The sequence below is a fragment of the Taurulus bubalis genome (genome assembly GCF_910589615.1).
Source record: "Taurulus bubalis genome assembly, chromosome: 8".
NCBI lineage: Eukaryota > Metazoa > Chordata > Actinopteri > Perciformes > Cottidae > Taurulus > Taurulus bubalis.
In genome coordinates, this window is record NC_136596.1 from 4,157,094 (window position 1) to 4,176,776 (window position 19,683).

At 44.1% G+C, this 19,683-nt stretch overlaps 3 protein-coding genes across 4 annotated transcripts; 2 read left to right on the forward strand and 1 right to left on the reverse strand.

Annotated features, from left to right (window-relative positions):
• Positions 1 to 47: 47 nt before the first annotated feature.
• Positions 48 to 9,464, reverse strand: vdac3 (voltage-dependent anion channel 3). Of its 2 annotated transcripts, XM_079222800.1 has the most exons (10): positions 9,409 to 9,464; positions 6,097 to 6,213; positions 4,829 to 4,900; positions 4,581 to 4,630; positions 3,663 to 3,815; positions 3,525 to 3,577; positions 3,183 to 3,410; positions 1,564 to 1,714; positions 1,084 to 1,141; positions 48 to 976 (listed from the first exon to the last, which is right to left on the reverse strand). In XM_079222800.1, the coding sequence occupies exons 2-10, from the start codon at positions 6,209 to 6,211 to the stop codon at positions 885 to 887; spliced, it is 972 nt and encodes a 323-aa protein (XP_079078926.1). In that variant the 5' UTR covers positions 6,212 to 6,213; positions 9,409 to 9,464; the 3' UTR covers positions 48 to 884. The 2 variants fall into 2 exon arrangements, with proteins under 2 accessions (XP_079078926.1, XP_079078927.1); XM_079222801.1 differs by lacking the exon at positions 6,097 to 6,213 and having other exon boundaries at positions 9,409 to 9,459.
• A 1,875-nt stretch (positions 9,465 to 11,339) lies between these two features.
• On the forward strand, positions 11,340 to 13,605 carry enkd1 (enkurin domain containing 1; the record flags this gene model as incomplete). Its single annotated transcript, XM_079222604.1, has 7 exons — positions 11,340 to 11,424; positions 11,764 to 11,988; positions 12,125 to 12,297; positions 12,386 to 12,529; positions 12,619 to 12,755; positions 12,880 to 13,016; positions 13,136 to 13,605. The coding sequence occupies 7 exons, from the start codon at positions 11,340 to 11,342 to the stop codon at positions 13,294 to 13,296; spliced, it is 1,062 nt and encodes a 353-aa protein (XP_079078730.1). The 3' UTR covers positions 13,297 to 13,605.
• A 250-nt stretch (positions 13,606 to 13,855) lies between these two features.
• Positions 13,856 to 18,490, forward strand: polb (polymerase (DNA directed), beta). Its single transcript, XM_079222590.1, has 14 exons — positions 13,856 to 13,990; positions 14,315 to 14,372; positions 14,601 to 14,667; positions 15,216 to 15,290; positions 15,404 to 15,462; positions 15,758 to 15,807; positions 15,972 to 16,023; positions 16,126 to 16,180; positions 16,252 to 16,324; positions 16,411 to 16,481; positions 16,588 to 16,674; positions 16,948 to 17,015; positions 17,215 to 17,354; positions 17,465 to 18,490. Exons 1-14 carry the CDS (start codon positions 13,930 to 13,932, stop codon positions 17,557 to 17,559), a joined length of 1,011 nt encoding a protein of 336 aa, XP_079078716.1. The 5' UTR covers positions 13,856 to 13,929; the 3' UTR covers positions 17,560 to 18,490.
• The last annotated feature ends 1,193 nt before the right edge of the window (positions 18,491 to 19,683 follow it).

Consider the following 19,683-nt stretch of genomic DNA (forward strand, 5'->3'; position numbering starts at 1 on the left):
CATTTACATTTCCAACCAACTTTTTTTAAAGCACACACTCCTCCAAATGATAGTGTTTAACATTCTTTATTCAATAATTCCATAAATCATATCATACTGATCAGTAATCAGTTTGAGGTCCTACTTGTTGACTAACTCCCCGATACACAGCACAGATGAAGGGACATGTAGTCGTAGCGGTCGAAGAGGTTCAGGACACAAAACGAGACGAGGTGAAGACGAAGAGGGGACGTCGGCCCATTTCCCGAAAAAAAACAAGGGACCTGAAAAATGGAGATTTCGGCAACTGAAGGCCCAAAGTCCCAAACTGCGTTACTGAGGTCAAGCGGTGGAATCTCTGACTTTCCTGCTCGATTCTCCCCGAGCTTTCTATTGCATCCGTTATGCGACAATGAAAAGTTGGGGAAAAAAGAAAAAAAACATCTCTATCCTCGAAAGCATGCAACACAACCCACAATATACCAAAACAAGCGTCCTCTAATAGTCATGCTAATGTATATATCCCACAAAAACAACAAGGTGCTTCAAATCTTATCCCAGAAAGAAAAACGCAGACACCTTAAGACACAAATGCTCTTTTAGAAGTGCACTTTGTCGGAAGCAGGGTTTTTGTTGTGTTCTGGTGATATGTGCTCAAAGGTTGGCTTTTTTTTTTTTTTTATTGATGTCAAATTTAAAAGTAACCATCACAAAAACAATGCTCGGTTCTTTTAAAACTACAGTACTGGAGGTCTTGGAGACTGGCTCGGGGTTTTAGGGATAAGGCCAACGTGTGTGTGTGTGTGTGTGTGTGTGTGTGACGATGTGTTGTCGTGGTCGCCGAGTGGACCCTCTGCTCCGTTTTTTTCCACATTTGGGCTACTCGCTCTTCTCCGCTGACCGCTCTACGCCTCCAGCTCGAAGCCCAGGCCCACTTTGTGCCCGCCGCCGTTCACGTTCTTCCCGTCGAGCAGACCTGAGAGGGTGAGCTTCACTCCTGCGGGGAGGACAGGCAGATTTATGTATTATGTATGCCTGTTTGTATTGCTACAAAAACAGTTAGAAAATATATATATATATTAAATAAACCAGCAATCCGCTAACCTGGCCTGAGGGTCTGTGAGTATCCAACACCAACGAGGCAGCCGTTGTTGACTTTGGCCTGTGTGGAGAAAGCAAACGTCATGGGATGCAGTTACACTGTTTATTACGTATGGATACAGCAGCCTCGGGTCAACAACTGCAGAAGAAGTATCTCAGGAAGTAGGCAGAGGGAGTTATGGGAGTTTCTTTTTTAAATAGGCCACACTAGCGTTTCTATGATAGCGGCGATGTTGACCTGTCCACCACCTTTGGTCGGATGGACAGACGCCATAAGAAATGTCTTATTATGATGGTAATATGTGGTGCTTGTCTTTGAGCTCCATGCTACCATGTTAGCATCGTCAGCGTGTGGCTCAAAGCACAACGACGTCTCACAAGACTTCCAGGACTTTTCTCCTGTTTTCTCACAAATGACAACATATATACACGACCCTGCAGTCGTCGAAGCTGCCTGTGATGTTTTTGGGAGTCGATGCTTACAGAGAGAGAGGAGTCCTTATCCAGCTGGTATTTGGCTCCAATCCCAAAGCGTGTGTTGTTGCTGCCAGCCGTCCAGGCCAGGTGGACCGCCGTCTCCAAGCTGCTGCTCACCTTTTGGTAAATGGAGCCAGCAAACTCTGTGCCGTCATTTCTGAAACACACCACAAGAAAGGCAGAGATTAGAACTTGGACATTTCCTTCCAGAGGAAGTCACTTCCTTCTCCGTCTCTGTCACTTCCTTCTCTGTCTCTCCGTCACTTCCTTCTCCGTCTCTGTCACTTCCTTCTCTGTCTCTGTCACTTCCTTCTCTGTCTCTCCGTCACTTCCTTCTCCGTCTCTGTCACTTCCTTCTCTGTCTCTGTCACTTCCTTCTCTGTCTCTCCGTCACTTCCTTCTTCGTCACTTCCTTCTCCTGTCTCTCTGTCACTTCCTTCTCTGTCTCTGTCACTTCCTTCTCTGTCTCTCCGTCACTTCCTTCTTCGTCACTTCCTTCTCCTGTCTCTCTGTCACTTCCTTCTCTGTCTCTGTCACTTCCTTCTCTGTCTCTCCGTCACTTCCTTCTTCGTCACTTCCTTCTCCTGTCTCTTTGTCACTTCCTTCTCTGTCTCTGTCACTTCCTTCTCTGTCTCTGTCACTTCCTTCTCTGTCTCTCTGTCACTTCCTTCTCTGTCTCTCTGTCGCTTCCTCCTCTGCGCCTCTGTCACTTCCTTCTCCTTCTCCGTCACTCCCTTCTCCTGCCTCTCTGTCACTTCCTTCCCTACCTCTCTGTCACTTCCTTCTCCTGCCTCTTTATCACTTCCTTCCCTGCCTCTCTGTCACTTCCTTCTCCTTCTCCATCACTTCCTTCTCTGCCTCTCTGTCACTTCCTTCCCTACCTCTTTATCACTTCCTTCCCTACCTCTTTATCACTTCCTTCTCCTTCTCCATCACTTCCTTCTCTGCCTCTCTGTCACTTCCTTCTCTGCCTCTCTGTCACTTCCTTCCCTACCTCTTTATCACTTCCTTCCCTACCTCTCTGTCACTTCCTTCTCCTTCTCCATCATTTCCTTCTCTGCCTCTCCATCACTTCCTTCCCTGCTTCTCCATCACTTCCTTCTCTGCCTCTCTGTCACTTCCTTCCATACCTCTTTATCACTTCCTTCCCTACCTCTCTGTCACTTCCTTCCCTACCTCTTTATCACTTCCTTCCCTACCTCTCTGTCACTTCCTTCTCCTTCTCCATCACTTCCTTCTCTGCCTCTCCATCACTTCCTTCTCTGCCTCTCTGTCACTTCCTTCCCTACCTCTTTATCACTTCCTTCCCTACCTCTCTGTCACTTCCTTCTCCTTCTCCATCATTTCCTTCTCTGCCTCTCCATCACTTCCTTCCCTGCTTCTCCATCACTTCCTTCTTTGCCTCTCTGTCACTTCCTTCCATACCTCTTTATCACTTCCTTCCCTACCTCTCTGTCACTTCCTTCTCCTTCTCCATCATTTCCTTCTCTGCCTCTCCATCATTTCCTTCTCTGCTTCCCCATCACTTCCTTCCCTGCCTCTCCATCACTTCCTTCCCTGCCTCTCTGTCACTTCCTTCCCTGCTTCTCCATCACTTCCTTCCCTGCCTCTCCGCAGTGACTCACACGTTGCTGTGAAGCTGGATGTCGCCGGCCTTGTATCCGAGGGCGAAGTTGTTCTGGGTCAGCTTGGACTTGGCCGTGTCGAAGGCCAGCTGGTAGCCCAGCAGCCAGCCCTCGTAGCCCAGCACGGCGGCTGCGTGCACGGTGGGGCCGGCCATGTCGAAGTCCAGGTCACAGCCCACATTTACAAAGTCGCATTTGTAGCCGGACTTCAGCTTAGCGCTCTTCTTGCTACAGAGGGAATATAGCAAGCAAAGGAAAGATAAAAAGGTGTTGTGTTTATTATAAAACATCTGTATTGAAGTGAATCACGACACTGAAACCCTCACTCAGGGCTGCTCTCACCCGGTGTTGGGCACAAAGGAAGCGTCCAGGCCGAGCTTCAGGCCTTTAGCCAGCTACAGGTAGGGAAACGGACAAGGTGAGCTTATCGTAGTCTATCTGAGAGTGAATGTACTGATGTTGTGCGACATTTGACTCCACCTGGTCCTCCATGGTGATCTCCGTGGTGAGAGTGTTGTCTGTGTTCCATTTCTGGTTGAAGTTGAGGCCCAGCTCCTTCACTTTGTACTTGGTCTCCAGGTGGCCTCCCGACTTCCCCGTGTCGGTGTTGTTGGAGCCGGAGGTGGCGAACTCCTGCAGAGAGGGAGGGAGGGGGGGGTGAAGTGATGAAGAGGGGGGCGATGGAGATGAAGAGGAGGTGGGGAGGGAAGCAGAAAGGCACATTAGAGCTCAGCTACAGCGACTGTAAGCAAGAAGGGGAGAGAAAGCAGAGAAGAAGAAGAAGAAAAGCGAGGGAAACGAGCCTCGCCTCTGAAGCACAATCCCTCTCAGACAAACTACACCTTTTGAGATGGATAAATGAGTTGGGTGGAGGTGCTGCAGGGACTGGGAGGGAGAGGTCGGGGGTCACCGCTTGGACGCAAAGAAGCACTTGGCAGGAAGCCTGCGCGCATTGTCCGCACAACACATATCGGTATACACACACACACACATACACACACATACACACACTCTCGCTCTTACCATCTGGCAGGAACGTCCAAAGAAGAAGCAGGAAAATAAAAAAAAGAGAGAAAATAGAGAAAGTTAGGGAGAACCGCACAGAGTTTACGGCTCTCTGCGTGAATGGAAAACAGAAACCTGACACAGAGGGAAGACATTCACATGGATGAGGTTTTTTTTCTTCTTTTCCATTTGAGTTTTGTGGCATGTGGGGGAACTCAGTATGGTTTTACTATGGCAACGGGTTTATAGCACAACGGGTCTGGGACAAGTATCAAAAGTAGTCAACTCCGACCGACGGTGTCAACCTGCTGACTGTGCAGATTACTGCGGGGACGCGGCAGGAAGATAACGCACTCTGACAAGAGGGGAGTCAGCGATGTAAGAGGTACTTACAACGCCGCTCTGGGACTTGGTCTTAACGTCCAGCTTGAGAACTCCATATCCTGGGAAAGAACAGGAAATTAGGGACATCAACAAAAAAAGGGAAAAGGGTGGAAAACTAACATCCTTGTGCTGCACAGCTTGGTTCTCGAGCGTGAATAAACAGTGCAGAGCAAACAAATGTGTTCCCGTCCGAAACGGTTGAAAGGAAACAGCGACCGCGTCGTACATCAAAGAAGCTTATGAGAGTTGTGTGTTACCAAAGCCCTTGTTGAAGATGTCTTTGGCAGATTTCCCCAGGTCCGAGTATGAAGGAGGGACGGCCATCGTGCCTGAGGGAACAGACATGCCGGGTTATGGAAAAAGAAAGAGCACACACTTAATAATTAAAGCACAATTAAAGGGATACTCCAGCAATTGATTTATACGCTTTCATAAAGCTGGAGGACTCGCACAGGACAGATTTGTATATGAAATAAAACGTGGTAATGGTAAAAATGTACGGCAGCAGAGGCCGAAATATCCAGATCTGTATTTATGTAAACACGCTCATGCATTTCCCATAATGCAACTCGATAGAAACGCTGCAAACACTCTAGCGGACACGTGGAGGAGGATGAGTACGGACGCATGAAGCACGATGTTCACTCACACACAAAGCTTCCACCAAATATCTACCAGCAAACTATCATCAGTATGCATGACCTTCGTCTCATTTGGGAGACCCTCACCATCTGGGTGATATCCACCCTCCTCCATGTGAACCCCATCCATTGCCTGGCAGCCGTCCATTAGCGAGCAGAATTAATGCGACTGACTCTCAAAGCGGAAGAAGGGACAACAAATGTGCAGGAGCAAATATATTCTTTGTGAAAAAGATCACACAGCCATCCAACATGAACAATGTGAACAACATCCTCAATTATGCCATGCCTGTGAAAAGAGATGCATCAGGCTGTTATGAGAGATGCAGGCCAACGCAGTGGAGCTATGACCTAAGCAGCAGCAGCAGCAGCAGCAGCAGCAGCAGGTTTGGTTAGTCAGCAACTACGAGTCCTGCACACCACTGCACTGCACCGGGCTTCAGACGGTCATCAGGGTCCCCTGGCTCAGTGTGTGTGTGTGTGTGTGTGTGTGTGAAGAAGACATTTTTGAGCAGGTGACTCTGCAGAGAAACATTTAGAATCACTTATCCCAAAAGCTGGTTTAATGTTTTACTGGTGACTCGCTGTGTGTTTGTTTTGTGTGCTTTTGTCCTGCTACTGTTCCCCATTCAAGTCTTTTTTTTTGGGGGGGGGGGGGGGTGTTTGCAGAGGATGGACACTTTGCTTATGCAACCTCAACTTTTCACAGAAAAATAAAACAATTCTGTCACTGGAGGTGACAAAGATGGAGACAAAAATCTGTCTGGCCCTCAAGTGGCGAATGTCACTGCGGCCACCAGCTCAGTCCGGGGACCCTGATGATGAGTGGTCTGTCCCTCTCTGCACCCCCTCCCCCGCCCCGCCCCGCCCCGCCCCACACTCACCGTGTCCCTTGGGTGCGTGGTGCTGACACGTCCCACAGTGGCCTTTGTTCACTGCCTGCTTGCCTTTTCCTGCCTCGTCCTGCTGTACCTCGCACACCGCTGCTTTCTCTGCCATGACTCCTCGGAGAAGAGGGGGGGGCACAACGGGGACATTTTTTTGGCAAGAGGTCCAGCACTGTGCACAATACGTGGGCTTGTCTGAGAATTGTGAAGCCGAGGATGAACGCGTGTACGTGAACGTGACATGGGCCGAGATGTAAGGAATCCTGATCAGTGGCGGTAGAAAACGATGATGCGGTCAAATATCGAAGCCTCGAGTCTCGACACCTTACAAGGCCACACCACCATAACACTGTGTCTCAATATGTCACCTACAGGCATGACAAGTGGAGTCCTATTCAAACAGAAATCCATCTCCAGAGGTGCCTTGTCCACATGCTGCAAACTGGTTTCAAATTATAAGTAGTTCCATGACTAGATAAGCAGTGGGCGGAGCTAAAGGGCAGAAACATCTTTATTACGCTTTATTCATCCTGCAATAATACCATTTTGTTTTTTTGGGCCACTTTGGGCCCAGCAGAAATATAAACATTGACATATCGTCCCCTTTTAGGTTGATATGGTGAACAAATAGTTTATTATTCACACATCCACTAGTTATGGAGCAACATTATTGTTCATTTATGGAGTCTAGTTTCTTGTTTGTCCAACATTCACTCTTTTTTATTTTATTTTGCTCTGTTTTGGTCTCAACCAACTCCTAGGGAGAAATATCTGTCTTTCACACAGCTGTGTTGCTAAACCCATCATGACATCATCTTTTTCTTTCTCTCAAGTAAGCCCCACCCACTTTAAAAGCAACCAATTAAAAACAAGAAACAGAAAGACCACAAATCCAGACCAAATGTGATCAAGCTCTGTGGTCCCATCCCTCAAAGTAAGAGCCGGTTGATACAAATATATATATATTTTAGGGCCTTTAAGATTCCAACTTTCTCACACACACAAATAACACCTGGCTGTGCCGGCTGACCCGCATTTCTCGCTGACCACGGTGCAAGTCGTGGACTGTCTTTGTCACTTCTCTCCTGCTCCGCTCACCGTGGTTGACCTCCTCCCCTCCTGGCCTTCGTCCCTCCGTCTCCATGCGCCGCTCTAAATTTAGCCCGCGTGAACCCAACACTACAACACATGTGATGGGGCTGGGGTGGCCAAACTGTGGCCGATTTGAAATGTCTCCAGGTGAATTATTAAAAATAAACTAGAATGTGGCTGTGAGCATATTTCTAAGAAATTGCAGTATGTGAATATTGAACAACCTAGTTTAAAACCCTAGACGTAGGCGTGAAATGATCTCTGCCTTAACCTGTTTGCACAGAAACCACTGCAGCTTAAAACTAGACTGACAGATTCATGAGGGCCCTTACACCTTGAACAAAAAAAAAACATATTTGTCAATTTATGCCTGCTTTAACTTGCCTTATTTACAGATGTGCACACAATACATCATAATATAATATGTGGGCAGTTACGCCACACACAGAGACATAACTACTTTGTATTATGTGGCCACACCAAGAAACAACTGTCATGTAAAACAATGAACTACTTAGTAGTTATTTCGATAGGAAATTCATTTACTATTTCACATTGGGTGTTCTGGTCTAAAACCGCAGACTTTCTTGCAGTTTAACGGGTTAAAAACTACGCATTCACTATCGTTTTGCCTGTTTTTCTGTAAGAGACCCACAATCCCAAAAGGTTTTTCCACCCTTAGGAGTCTCAGCATGTGTTCAGTAGGTTCCGCCTATTAAATCCCGTATGAAAAACAGATCCATTTGGCTTTATTGTACCTCCACTCAGTATTCACACAAACAAACTGCTGCCGCTGCTGTTTTTCACTGACAGCCTTGACTGAGCTCAAAGGTCAAAATGGCCGGAATCAACAGTGGTGTGTGAGGGGATAACACAACAACACGGGGACTGGGTGGTTGTCAACGATCAGACGCAGGTCGGCGTGTCGGATGTTTTTTTATATTTAATATAATAGCCTGGACCATCATAATAATTGGTAATGGTCATTTGCCTGCCTTACTATTTCACCATGTTTAGCAACAATTTTGCTCAATAAAAAAGGGACAAACCCTGATAATCCCCCTCTTGATAACAAGCATGCTTAACTACAAAAAAAACCTCTACAATTGTGTAAACAGGCAGTTGTTCAACACTGGCCGGACCCTCAGATAAGGTGAAACCAAGGCAAGTGTGTGTGTGTGGCGTGTATAACGGTGGAATGTGTGTCTGTGAGATAAGGTCAAGTGCAGTCAGGTTTCACCAAGACAATTTATAGCATAAGGAGCGTGAGGTGGGGATGAAATGGTTCCATAGTGTGATGTGTCGCCGGCATCCAGTGCGTTCCATTGTGTATGTTGACAACAGTTCAGACTGATGTGTGTGACTTGTTTACCATGTGGTATGGGCTCATTATGCTCACTGCAGCAGCTATAGTGGGTTTAAGCTCAGAGACGTAGAGGAACGCTCTTTAAAAGAAGATAAATCACCTAATATCACATTTCTTTAAACTGTTTAACTTCTTCCTCTAAACTGGTCTCAGCATGGGTCCCTATACCATTCTTTGTCTGCTATCTAATTGCATAGGAGGAAGGAGCGTGCGCATGCGTAAAGGTGCCATATAGTGGCCAAAGATAACGGTCCTTGTTGAGTAACTGTTCGCGGACTTTGTGCTTCTCGACGTCCAGATAAGACGGTGAAATAAGATGTGTGACGTAAGCGGAGAGTGTTCCTATTCGCCAGATGCGTCTGGTTTCCATTAATTAAACGTGCGTCCGTGAGACTTCTGGTGTCCGCTGAGGGGTTCCCATCACTGCAAAGACTAACAACAAAAGAAAAACAACAGCACAAAACCTAATCTCAGCTGTTGATATGTCAAACTAATATATGCTACTTTAACGACAGCAGACAGCTGTACCACATCTCCGCATCGCATTTACGCAAATAAACTCCCTTTGTGTGTTTATGAGCAGTTTACTGTTTACACCAACGGAACATACAGACCTGAGTTGGCATTAAAACCATGGCATACCTACCCGCTGCATGCTGCACACACACACGCACCCACAAACACGCGCACACACACACACACCCTTTTTATGTGTGACTCATTTCTCCCAGACAGTCAAGGAGCGACAGTTGGGAACAGCTAAATCGTCCCACAGACGAACCGACTTGTAGAGAATAAGTTAGTTGTTTTCTTTGTAAAAGAACAATTCGCTAAAGTCGGTCATTTCTCACCTTTATTTGTGGGGCGGAGCGTGCAGAGTCTGGCGGCGCTGGTTGGGGAGCAGCGTATCCACAGTGAAGGAGAAAGCGGAGACAACGCGCACTGGGCAGGCGCGAGTCAGACCTCCAGCCGAGGGCGGGGCCGTGTGCAAATGACATTGAGCAAAAGGGAAACTCATAGTATACTTAGTTATGCCGTTCGTAAAGGTTGTATGTGCATCGGGTTCACGTTGTGACACACTGCAGCATTGAAAAACACGTTGGTGGCTTTTCTCCAATTTGTATCTACACGAATTGATGGTTTGCATTCAGTTTGCTGGTATTTTTTGACATCGCAGACAGAGGAATGGAGTATTAAATAACGTTGTTTTTAAACAGATGTCTAAATAATGATAGTTATAGGTGTCAGAATCAAGAGGTGAGGTTGATGTCACACAGTACTGCTCTGTGAGAGGACAGACAGATCTCTAATTAGTCAAAACTAGTTTTGTGTCTATACATATAATATAACGTATATACATTATAATATAATATACTATTTTATATATATATATATATATATATATATATATATATATATATATAATTGACAATGACGCGTACATGTCGGATATTGCACGGAGTAACTGTCTGTTATCTGAGACAATACAAATATCTTGAATCTTGAGTTTGTGTGTGTATATATTACATCATGTATATGTTGTTTCACACTGGTAGTGGCTATACTATTATATTATATATTTGATTTCATATAATATTATAAAATATAATTTTATATAATATTATGATACATTATTGTATAATATATAGGCCAGTGTGAAACGCTAGATTTGTGTTGGTGTAATGAGACTCTTAAACCACTAGGGGCAATGACCTCTAGCTAATACCTCTAATAACGTGGTGTATTTTATGCCCTGTAGAAAGCCTGTCAGGCAGACTGTAATCTCAGAATGAGTACAGTGTAGCCTACCTTCCCAGCAAGTTCAAGCAACTGAATGGTTATATTTGGAATTCAGGTTAGGACTAGTTAAGATTATAGCTATAGTTGAGGTTTGGGTGTGTAAATCGTACTTAATTTAATTTGGACGTGGTCTCTAATGAACCCTCAAGGCAAGGCTCGGGGATAAAAACTATACGTCAAAATATGCACCAGCCATGTCACCCGCAGGAGTACAATAGAAAAACACCTGCTAGAGCTCGAGACGGCAGGTAAAACCATTAACTCATGAGTAGTGAGTTACGTATTATGCCTAAGTATTATTATTATTAAATTAATTTAATTAAAAAGCACAAAGCTTAGTGGGTTTCTCGCTCTCTATCTCTCTCTCTTCTGTCAGGTCTAGCTCTGTGCGCGGGTGCCTGTTGCTATGGTGACAAGCGTCGTTACGTTAGATACCCCAGCGTCATCAGTCTGCGTGAAGAAACCCTTCAACTGGTAAACACGAAGATAGATTAAAGGTAAACCAGCTAATTAACTTCCACCATGCAGCGTTAACCAGTTGCAGTGATTTGGCCGACGAAAAATGACGTCTCCTCTGAAACGCACCTTTAGCAACGTCGGCTAACTTCACAACAAACTAGCTCACTAACTAGCTAGCTAGTTAACTGACGTTAGCAGTGCAGGTACAGGGGTTCTGCGTAGCCATGACCTAAACAAATATGAATTAATTCATGCATTCAAAGCTACTACACTTCTGCGTGGCCTTGTTCATTCATCTGTGATTTGGTTTATGAGCCTGAATAATACAATTAAATGCAGTTATTACACCACCTGCAGGCTGAGTACACCATTGGTTATTTACTATGTTACTTGTCAAACACTAACCGTTCATCAGCTTCATCATTCATCATGAACAATGCATGTTTGACTGCTGCCATAACTTTCTACTGTTGTTTTTTCTTCTTCTTCTGTTCCCCCCTTACATTTTACACTACAGCTTCTGATGTGTGAGGGACCTTCAACAATATCTGGGCCAATCCCTCCGGATCCTTCTCTGTTTCCTCAGTACTACAAACGACCTGCTTCAGGTTAGATGCACTCACTCAGATATATATAAATAACCCCCCTCTTAAAACAGTCTATGTTGGTTTCAAATGATGTTACAGTAAATGTAATATCTATAAGCTTAAGACGAATTGCTTCGTTTTGTTAGATATCGTGTCAACCCGACTTGACCTTTTGGAGTTAGTCTATTGACATCCACGAGTGCTGATAGTAAAAGACCCCAGGATCCGTCACAAGCAGGGAACTTCAATTTCAGACTAACATCCGCTCATCGCGTGTTTGAATATTTGGAGAGCTCTTTGTTTTATAAAACCGAACATTAGCCTCGAGTGACCTTGTTTAGTTTGTCCTTCTTTCTTCAGCACGTGGCCGTTTAGAGGGAAACCTCGATGGAACTTTGGCCCTGCTCTCGGGGCCGCTCGCCCCAGACCATGTGTTGTACCCCGGCTGCTACAGTGCTCGTACCCCGGCGCACCCTCTGCGTATCGGCCCCGGTGCCACTCATATTCTGGAACGAGGACGGAGAGGAGTCGTGGGGGAGCTGCTCAAACTCGACGGCGTCGCCATCACCCCTGTTCCCAAACAGAGTAAGGATGATGGCGTCGGTGGAACTGATTATTTCTAGTTTTTCCATATATGAGTGGTTGTAAAAAGTAAAAGTTTGTTTGAGGCCACTAACCCTGTTAAAGTGATTGAGACGATTTTCTGATTCCTGACCCTCAGAGCAGCGGGCGCAGGACTTTGGTAGAGAGAACGTGCGTCGACTCAGGGAGATCCAGAGACGCTGCAAGGAGCAGGAGGCTCAGAGAGCACACTCTCGTCCGGTTCCCGTGAAAGCTCTTTGGACCTCCTCCAAGTACCAGGACGTCCCATCCAGGGTGATGGTCCAGCTACAGGCAAGGAAGCAAGTCTGCGAAAGACGCAAGTCCTTTAGTTATTAATATTTGCTCTGGCTCGCTCTTAACCCAGTCCCTTTTCGTGCAGGTTTCCAGTCCAGCTTCTAAACCACAGTGTCAAAACTTTCTGAAGGCCCACTCGGCTGACCCCCCAAGGTCGCACTCCAAAAACTCTCCGGTAGCTTTGCGACGCCCGGCCTCCTGCAACTCCATATTGGACCTGAACTTGCAAGTGAGAATCGCCAATATGACGCAAATGTGCATTTTTCTCATCATGTTTTGATTCCGTACGTTGTTGATACGTGGATGATGCAGTTACAGGTGCAGGGCCAGACGATCAACTTTGTGAAACACAACGCCCGCTCTGCTGGGAAAACCGTGCTGCGTCGGTCCCAGTCGCTGACGAGCCTCGGAGAGAAGCCCGTCCCCAGTGCAGTCAAGGGACAGGTGCCTCAGTAGTGAGTATCCTTCTGCCGGGTCTTATCTGCTCACCTTACACTCCTTACACAGCTGTGGCTCATTTATGTTCATCTTCTTTCCGATTATTACACACACACACACACACACACACACACACTCAAGTCTGGAGGAAAGGAAGGAGCAGTGGCATAAAGAGGCGGAGGAGAAGAGGAGGAACGCACCCGACCCCTCCGTCCCAGCTGGTCACACCCTGATGTGTGAGAGCGAGAGACGGGAAACTCTGAAGTCCCTCAAAGAGAGTATGTCTCCGTAACTCTTTATCTCTGCTCTTATAATGAATGGCCACATATGATTAGAGTACTACATGTGTAGGGAACATCTGCTTCTCTGATTCTGTTGTTTTTATATGTCTCCTCAGCCCATTGCTCCCTTGTGGCTGAGCTGCTGTCCCTCTCTCTCAAAGCGGACATTCTGAGCGTTCAAACACGGAGGGCTCATCTTGATTGCAGGCTCTCTGAAATCGAGGAGGCCGTTAAAATATTCTCCAGGGACAAAGTTTACGTAAAAATAGATTCCTAACACATGAGGAGTGAGGAGGAGGAGGAGGAGAGGATCCTATAAATCCACTGCTTTATTGAGATTCATTTTTATTTTGTAGTTATGTAACAGAACACCGAACCTTGTAAAATAGATGATTGTTTATTCATTAATTAAATTATAAGTGTGTGGTCAACCATTGAGGTTACTGATAATCAGTTACTTTAAGAAAGATACACATGCGACTGAACAATATGCAGATGCACATTTATCGTTAACTGCTTGTGCATGAAAGAGTATTTGATTAAATGTGTTTTGTTTAGTCTTTGTGTAAAACTGGCTGGCGTTTTTTTTCCAATAATGCATTTTTTGTGAAGTCATTGTATAAGAATATTTTTATATTAGTGTGTATTAAAACGTACAATGCATTACAGTGTGTACACAGTGTATGTGTATGAGTGCTGAAGAAGTCATTTTAAATCTTGGTGTGTGTGAGACGTGTGACGCAGGCCCCGCCCCCTTCCCTCGACGTCTTTCGGTCATTGTTCAGCCTGTGCTAGCTAATGTTAGCATCTCTATGCTAGACGAGATTGCAGAGGTTTTTTAATATCTTTCTGTACGCCCACTGACTCGTTAACGTTTCCAACGGATACTTGAGAGCTCGCCAAAGACACGATGAGCAAGAGGAAAGCGCCACAGGAATCCCCGAATGAGGGAATAACAGACTTCCTCACCGGTACGTGCAGAAGAGAGACGGCTGAGTTTAGCTAACGGTAGCTAGCTAGCTAGCGCAGCGCTCGAGCTCTTGTTTTTAAGTCAAATATCTAACTACCTCTGCATAGTTGCAACATTTTCTGAAACAAATGTGCTAAATGACTGTTTCTGAGTCTTGTTTGTGAAACACAGTGGCTCCGCTCGGACGCCGTACACGTGAAGTTTAAATGCCTCCTGGCTTCAGCTGAGCTGGCCGCTTCCTAAAATAGTGTCGATAAACTGCAGGAGCGTGAAGCAAACATATCTTTATATATAAAGCCACACGATGTCTGTCTTCTGTTTCCAGAGCTGGCCAATTACGAGAAAAACGTCAACAGGGCAATACACAAGTACAACGCGTACAGGTAAGCTGGGCAGTGACGTGTGTACAGCCTTCAAAATGACCATACAGGGTTTATTGCATTGTTTTAGACCAGCAACTGTGTGTATTGATGCCATATGAAGAGTGTAGTAATTGGGATTAGTAAAAGTTCTGTTGAGGCATCCAACAGAAGCTTTCTGTGTCTTTGACGTGTCATTTAAACCATGTCTCTCTTTTGCAAATCATTTGTTTTTGCTCCTTCCCCGTCTAGGAAAGCTGCATCTTCCATCTCCAAGTACCCAAACAAATTAAAAAATGGCGACGAGGCCAAGAAACTGGTATGTGCACTAGATTTGGTTTTAGAGCTCTTCAGTTTTGCAAACTAAAACACAGCAATGCATTGCCGAATCCTGCAATAAATCTTTAGCTTGCATCTGCTTATCGACGCATCCATCACACTACGTGCTTTATGAATAAATCCTCTGTTAGGTTTTGATACGTGTCTGATGGTGGGTTAGTGTAACTGATGATCACGATTATCAGACCCAACACACCATGTTTCACTTCATAAACAGGGAGTCAGAACAGAGTTTTCTTTGTTGTTGGTAAGCTGGTGTGGTGATTGGATCAGATGCACTACGTGCAAAGTCATTTCTGTATTCTCTGTGTGGAGAACTGGAAAAGTGTCCATGGTGGTTGGTCTTCTCTCCAGCTAATGTGCCCATGTTGCTGGAGAGAAGACGAATAATGTTGTTGTTGTTGGTCATGTGGCGCCCTGTCTACTGTAGCCGTTGTTGGTCAACAGCACCACTCTGCTCAACTAACATAACTGCTGCAGATCACACTGTTCATTCGCCACCCTCCTGCTTGTTTCACACGTCAACAGGAAGGTGTTGGGCTTCAAATAGCAAAAAAGATTGATGAGTTCCTACAAACTGGCACGCTACAGAAACTGGAGAAGGTGAGTGTTGGGACATAGCAGCCCAGGCCACACTGCATGAATGTGTGTTTTAATAGTAGCTCAATTTAAATGTCTTACACAAACTGATGTGCTACTTTTATATTTTCCTCTAGATCCGAAAAGATGACACCAGCTCTTCTATCAACTTCCTCACCAGAGTCACTGGAATCGGGTATGTCATTCAGTAACCAATCGCCAGCGCATACAGCTGAATTTAACGTAACTGTAAGCCGACACGTGATCTGTTATCGTGAGGAGACGCCGGTGTTTTAAGAGCGTAGCGAGCTGAAAGAGCCTCGGGCGATATGGAGAAGACGAGCTGTAAATGTAAAATTAATTGGTTAATCGATATTAAAGTCAAAACCCTCTATTCAGCAGCTGGACTGCGTGGGAGGTTGAAGATGTTTGTGTAGTTTTGCTGTTTGTGCTTCATGTAACAAAGTGCATCTCTTTGGTCTTGACTTCAGCCCTGCAGCCGCCAGGAAGTTTTTTGAAGAAGGGGTGAAGACGTTAGAAGGTTTGTTCAGTTTCTTTATTAGAATTGTTTTGAAGGAATATTTGCTCTTTATTTTTCTACTTCCTAATATTGACATGGAGTATATTGCATGCTCATTACATGTGCACAGTGTGGATTTAGCTTTGGTATGATTTGAAACGAGCATTACTCTTCATTGTTTTTAGATCTGAAAAAGATTGAGAGCAAGCTAAACCATCATCAACAGCTCGGACTTAAGTAAGTTCAGCTGAATGCTGTTATTAATTTCTACCAAAATAAATGATTGCATATCTTCAACGGATACATGCGTTGTGTCATAAATAATTTTCCTCCCTTCAGGTACTTTGAGGATTTTGAGAAAAGGATTCCACGTGCTGAAATGGAGCAGATGGAGGTGAAGATGAAACATTTAAGTTTTTGCTTTTGTTTCTATTGAGGGTTTTCTTACACTGTTGATTCGTTTAGACTCTTATTGTTGGAGAGCTGAAGGAGATCGATACAGAATATATTGGGACAATCTGTGGAAGCTTCAGGAGAGGTAAAACCTTCCCCTTCAAGTTGATGTCCAGATAATGGCAGCAGTTCGAGCTCTTTTGTATTGAGTCGCATGTTGATCATTTCCAGGCGCAGCATCGAGTGGTGACATTGATATTTTACTGACCCACCCGGACTACACCTCTGAGACTCAGAAGCAGGTGAGACTCTTCTCTACTGGAGCAATGGATGCAACACTCGTGTTATTAATTGCTTGTTACATGTTTTGACAATTCATTTGGCTTCATTTATCTTTTTATTTTCCAGCCCAAGCTCCTTCACGCAGTGGTCGATCATTTCGAGTCCATTGGGTTTGTGACCGACACGATGTCCAAAGGAGACACTAAGTTCATGGTGAGGCCGCTGCTTCATTCTTTTATATTTGCAATATAACTTTGTATTACTTTTCAATAATCATTGACAATATCAATCTCAATGTTATGCACTTGGTATCACTTCGAAGAATTACTTTGAAGAGTTTCCTTTGGGATAAATACAGTTCTGCCTCATATGTGCATGATGTTGTGTTGGTAAAGCAGTACAGTAATGCACCCAGCGGTCAGGCTATGAACCCAACCCATGAAGTGCGTGACTCTGGTCACAATGTGCTTGTTCCTGTTTTTCTAGGGAGTCTGCCAGCTGCAGCAGAGTGGCGACGACGAGGAAGAATACCTTCACAGGCGTATTGATATTAGGTGCCTTGCTTTCGATTGCTCAGATCTTCCAAATCAAAACATTGCCTCCACCTACCACAATACGAAACAGGCCCCGGTTATTTTGACTTTCTTAAAAAAACAAAACAGTATAGAGGCAACCGTATTTTCTTTTTTATTTCCATATTCTCATCAACTGTCTGTTCCTGCTCTCTAACTTTCCTCTCTCCATTTCCACAAGGTTAATTCCCAAAGACCAGTACTATTGTGGAGTTCTCTATTTCACTGGAAGTGATATCTTCAATAAAACCATGAGAACTCATGCGCTGGAGAAGGGCTTCACTCTTAACGAGTACACCATACGGCCAGTAGGGGTCACTGGTGAGTCTCAGTCAAGCGTGACATGACTTTGCTCAACCCTGTTCTTCTGTAACCAATGATAGGTGCTTTAAGCTTTTAATATATATTTTTACTTTGTGGACCTGCTGTAGGTGTAGCAGGGGAGCCTCTGTTGGTGGATAGTGAGAGAGACATCTTCGAATACATCCACTACAAATACAGAGAGCCGAAGGAGCGCAGCGAGTGAAGCCAAGGTTTACGGTTCATCTTCTTTCTGAAGCTGCAGCTTTCCTGAAAATGAGACTAGAAGCATGTGTACATATGTGTGTTAGTTTGTGTGTTAGTATACCATTCAACTATGTTGTTGAAAAGAAAACAATTATGAAAGTCATTTAAATTGATTCACTGTATTTTTCTAGAGTTGAAAATGCCCCCTGTAATGACATTTGTACACAAGATTTTTTTTATTTTTAGAAACAGCTTAATTCTCCATGGGCATGCATCTTATTTTAATGTATTTTTGATCATACTTGTATGTTTCCTTTTTTTAAAAGGCCAAAAAAAATTATACCATAAGAGTAATCTTGAAGTGGACTCTTCTGTTACAGTTGTCATCCGTCCACCATAAACAACGAGGACCACTATTATCAGGGCATTTTGCCTTGAACGTCGTTCCCTTTAACACACTGGCTGAGCGGAGGGTTTTTAATGGTTAATTGTTTCACATACAGTCAACACGGCAGCGTTGCTACTTTGTTAGAAAAAAAAATCTCGTTCCCCATGGACATTTAAGAGTTTGTGTATTTTTTAACTTGTATTTGTCTTCCAATTTGGGGCAAACTGATGAATTTAAAATACGGTATTGGGCGCTAATTTGGGACATAAAGGTCACTCTTTAAATAAATGAGTATAATTTTTCCTCAGTTATTGTTTGATATGTGAATATGACTGTTACACTGGTAGACTTCATGTGGTTGGGTGGAAATGTTAACACGTGTTCAGGACGTCAGGACATTTTCTGTGCTGTCAGGGAGCGATAGGTTTTAAAAAATAGACCTGATACAGATCTTAATCTGTAACGCAAAACTTGAATATTAGGATCAGGACGTCGACTCAGTTTTGAATGTTGATGATTGAAAATATTGCTTGAAATATTTAAGAAAATAAAAATGAATACATTCAAATTATACAATAATGTTTTTATTAATATATTTCGAGATACTATGACTTTGTAATTATGTTTTTTCAACATACTGTGACCTTTTTCGACATCAACTTATTTTCAACTTACTTTACCAGTACCGTTTAAGACTTATTTTGACATTCTATATTATGAATCTTATGGACATAACATACTATGACTGTTTAATAACTCATTAACATACTATTGTTGCGCACACTTATCTTGTTATGGATTTTCTACTGGGGATTTTAGCTCCATAACACACCGCTCTGAGTGGGTTCAGAGTCTCGGAGACTCTTCCCAGGGTTTATACACATTCTGACCAATGGATTTCCATGACTAAACCAAATTTCCATGACCAAACATTTTGTGAAATCTCAGTGTATACATAAAAAAGTGAGAACATTTAGTATTTAAACTAACAATGAGATTTCCAAAGCATACAGTATATCTTAAATGATACAAATGAATGAGTTTTTCCAGGTTTTTTCATGATCGTAAGAACCCTGCCTTCCAACTCTTGCAGATCCACTTTTCCGGCTTCCTCGTTAGCGCTAGGTGGCGCACTATGTCCCCCCGGCACGTTGTTACATTCAACTCAGATATTAACTCGTATTTTCATCCCTGATAGTCCGTTACTCTTACAGTCACGACTCGTGATACATCTGTCGCTACTTTCATACAGCCTTTCACCGCTTTTACCCACCTGAAAGCAATGCCGCTGCAGAGCCATGAGCGTCACGCCCCCTCTCGCTTCCTACCCAAAGGACCCCTTAGCTGACTGAAGTGCCTGTATGGTTTTTGTCATAAAGATTTAAAAAATCCTGACACATTACATCATGACTTTTAGATGAATTATACATGAATTATACACCTTTATTATAAGTATACGAGATACGTGCCCAGTTCAAAAATGTAATTTATATTTTTTGGCGACAAAATTCGTTTTCATTTACTTTATTGACAAAAAAGTTATTTAAATGATAAAATAATAAATACAATAATAATGTCATAATAAAGTTAGTCCACTCAATGTTCAATATTCAACATTAGTCCTGCCCCGGTGCAGCTGCCAATGACTCACGGGACACCGTACAGGACAGTCTCGCGCACAACTGGCTCCTAGCAAGTTATTTACAGTGGCTGCCCCGGCAACGACCGTGCCGCAAGGCAGGATGGTCTGAAACA

What these genes read in the sequence shown, in the direction of transcription:
- polb (XM_079222590.1), top strand. Translation starts at nt 13,930, where the DNA reads ATGAGCAAGAGGAAAGCGCCACAGGAATCCCCGAATGAGGGAATAACA. An exon ending in CATCAACAGCTCGGACTTAA is followed by an intron (nt 16,024 to 16,125) that starts GTAAGTTCAGCT and finishes TCCTCCCTTCAG; the next exon opens with GTACTTTGAGGATTTTGAGA. An exon ending in CACAGGCGTATTGATATTAG is followed by an intron (nt 17,016 to 17,214) that starts GTGCCTTGCTTT and finishes CATTTCCACAAG; the next exon opens with GTTAATTCCCAAAGACCAGT.
- vdac3 (XM_079222800.1), bottom strand. Translation starts at nt 6,211, where the DNA reads ATGGCAGAGAAAGCAGCGGTGTGCGAGGTACAGCAGGACGAGGCAGGA. An exon ending in CCACGCACCCAAGGGACACG is followed by an intron (nt 4,901 to 6,096) that starts GTGAGTGTGGGG and finishes CTGTTCCCTCAG; the next exon opens with GCACGATGGCCGTCCCTCCT. An exon ending in TCCTTTGTGCCCAACACCGG is followed by an intron (nt 3,411 to 3,524) that starts GTGAGAGCAGCC and finishes TTCCCTCTGTAG; the next exon opens with CAAGAAGAGCGCTAAGCTGA.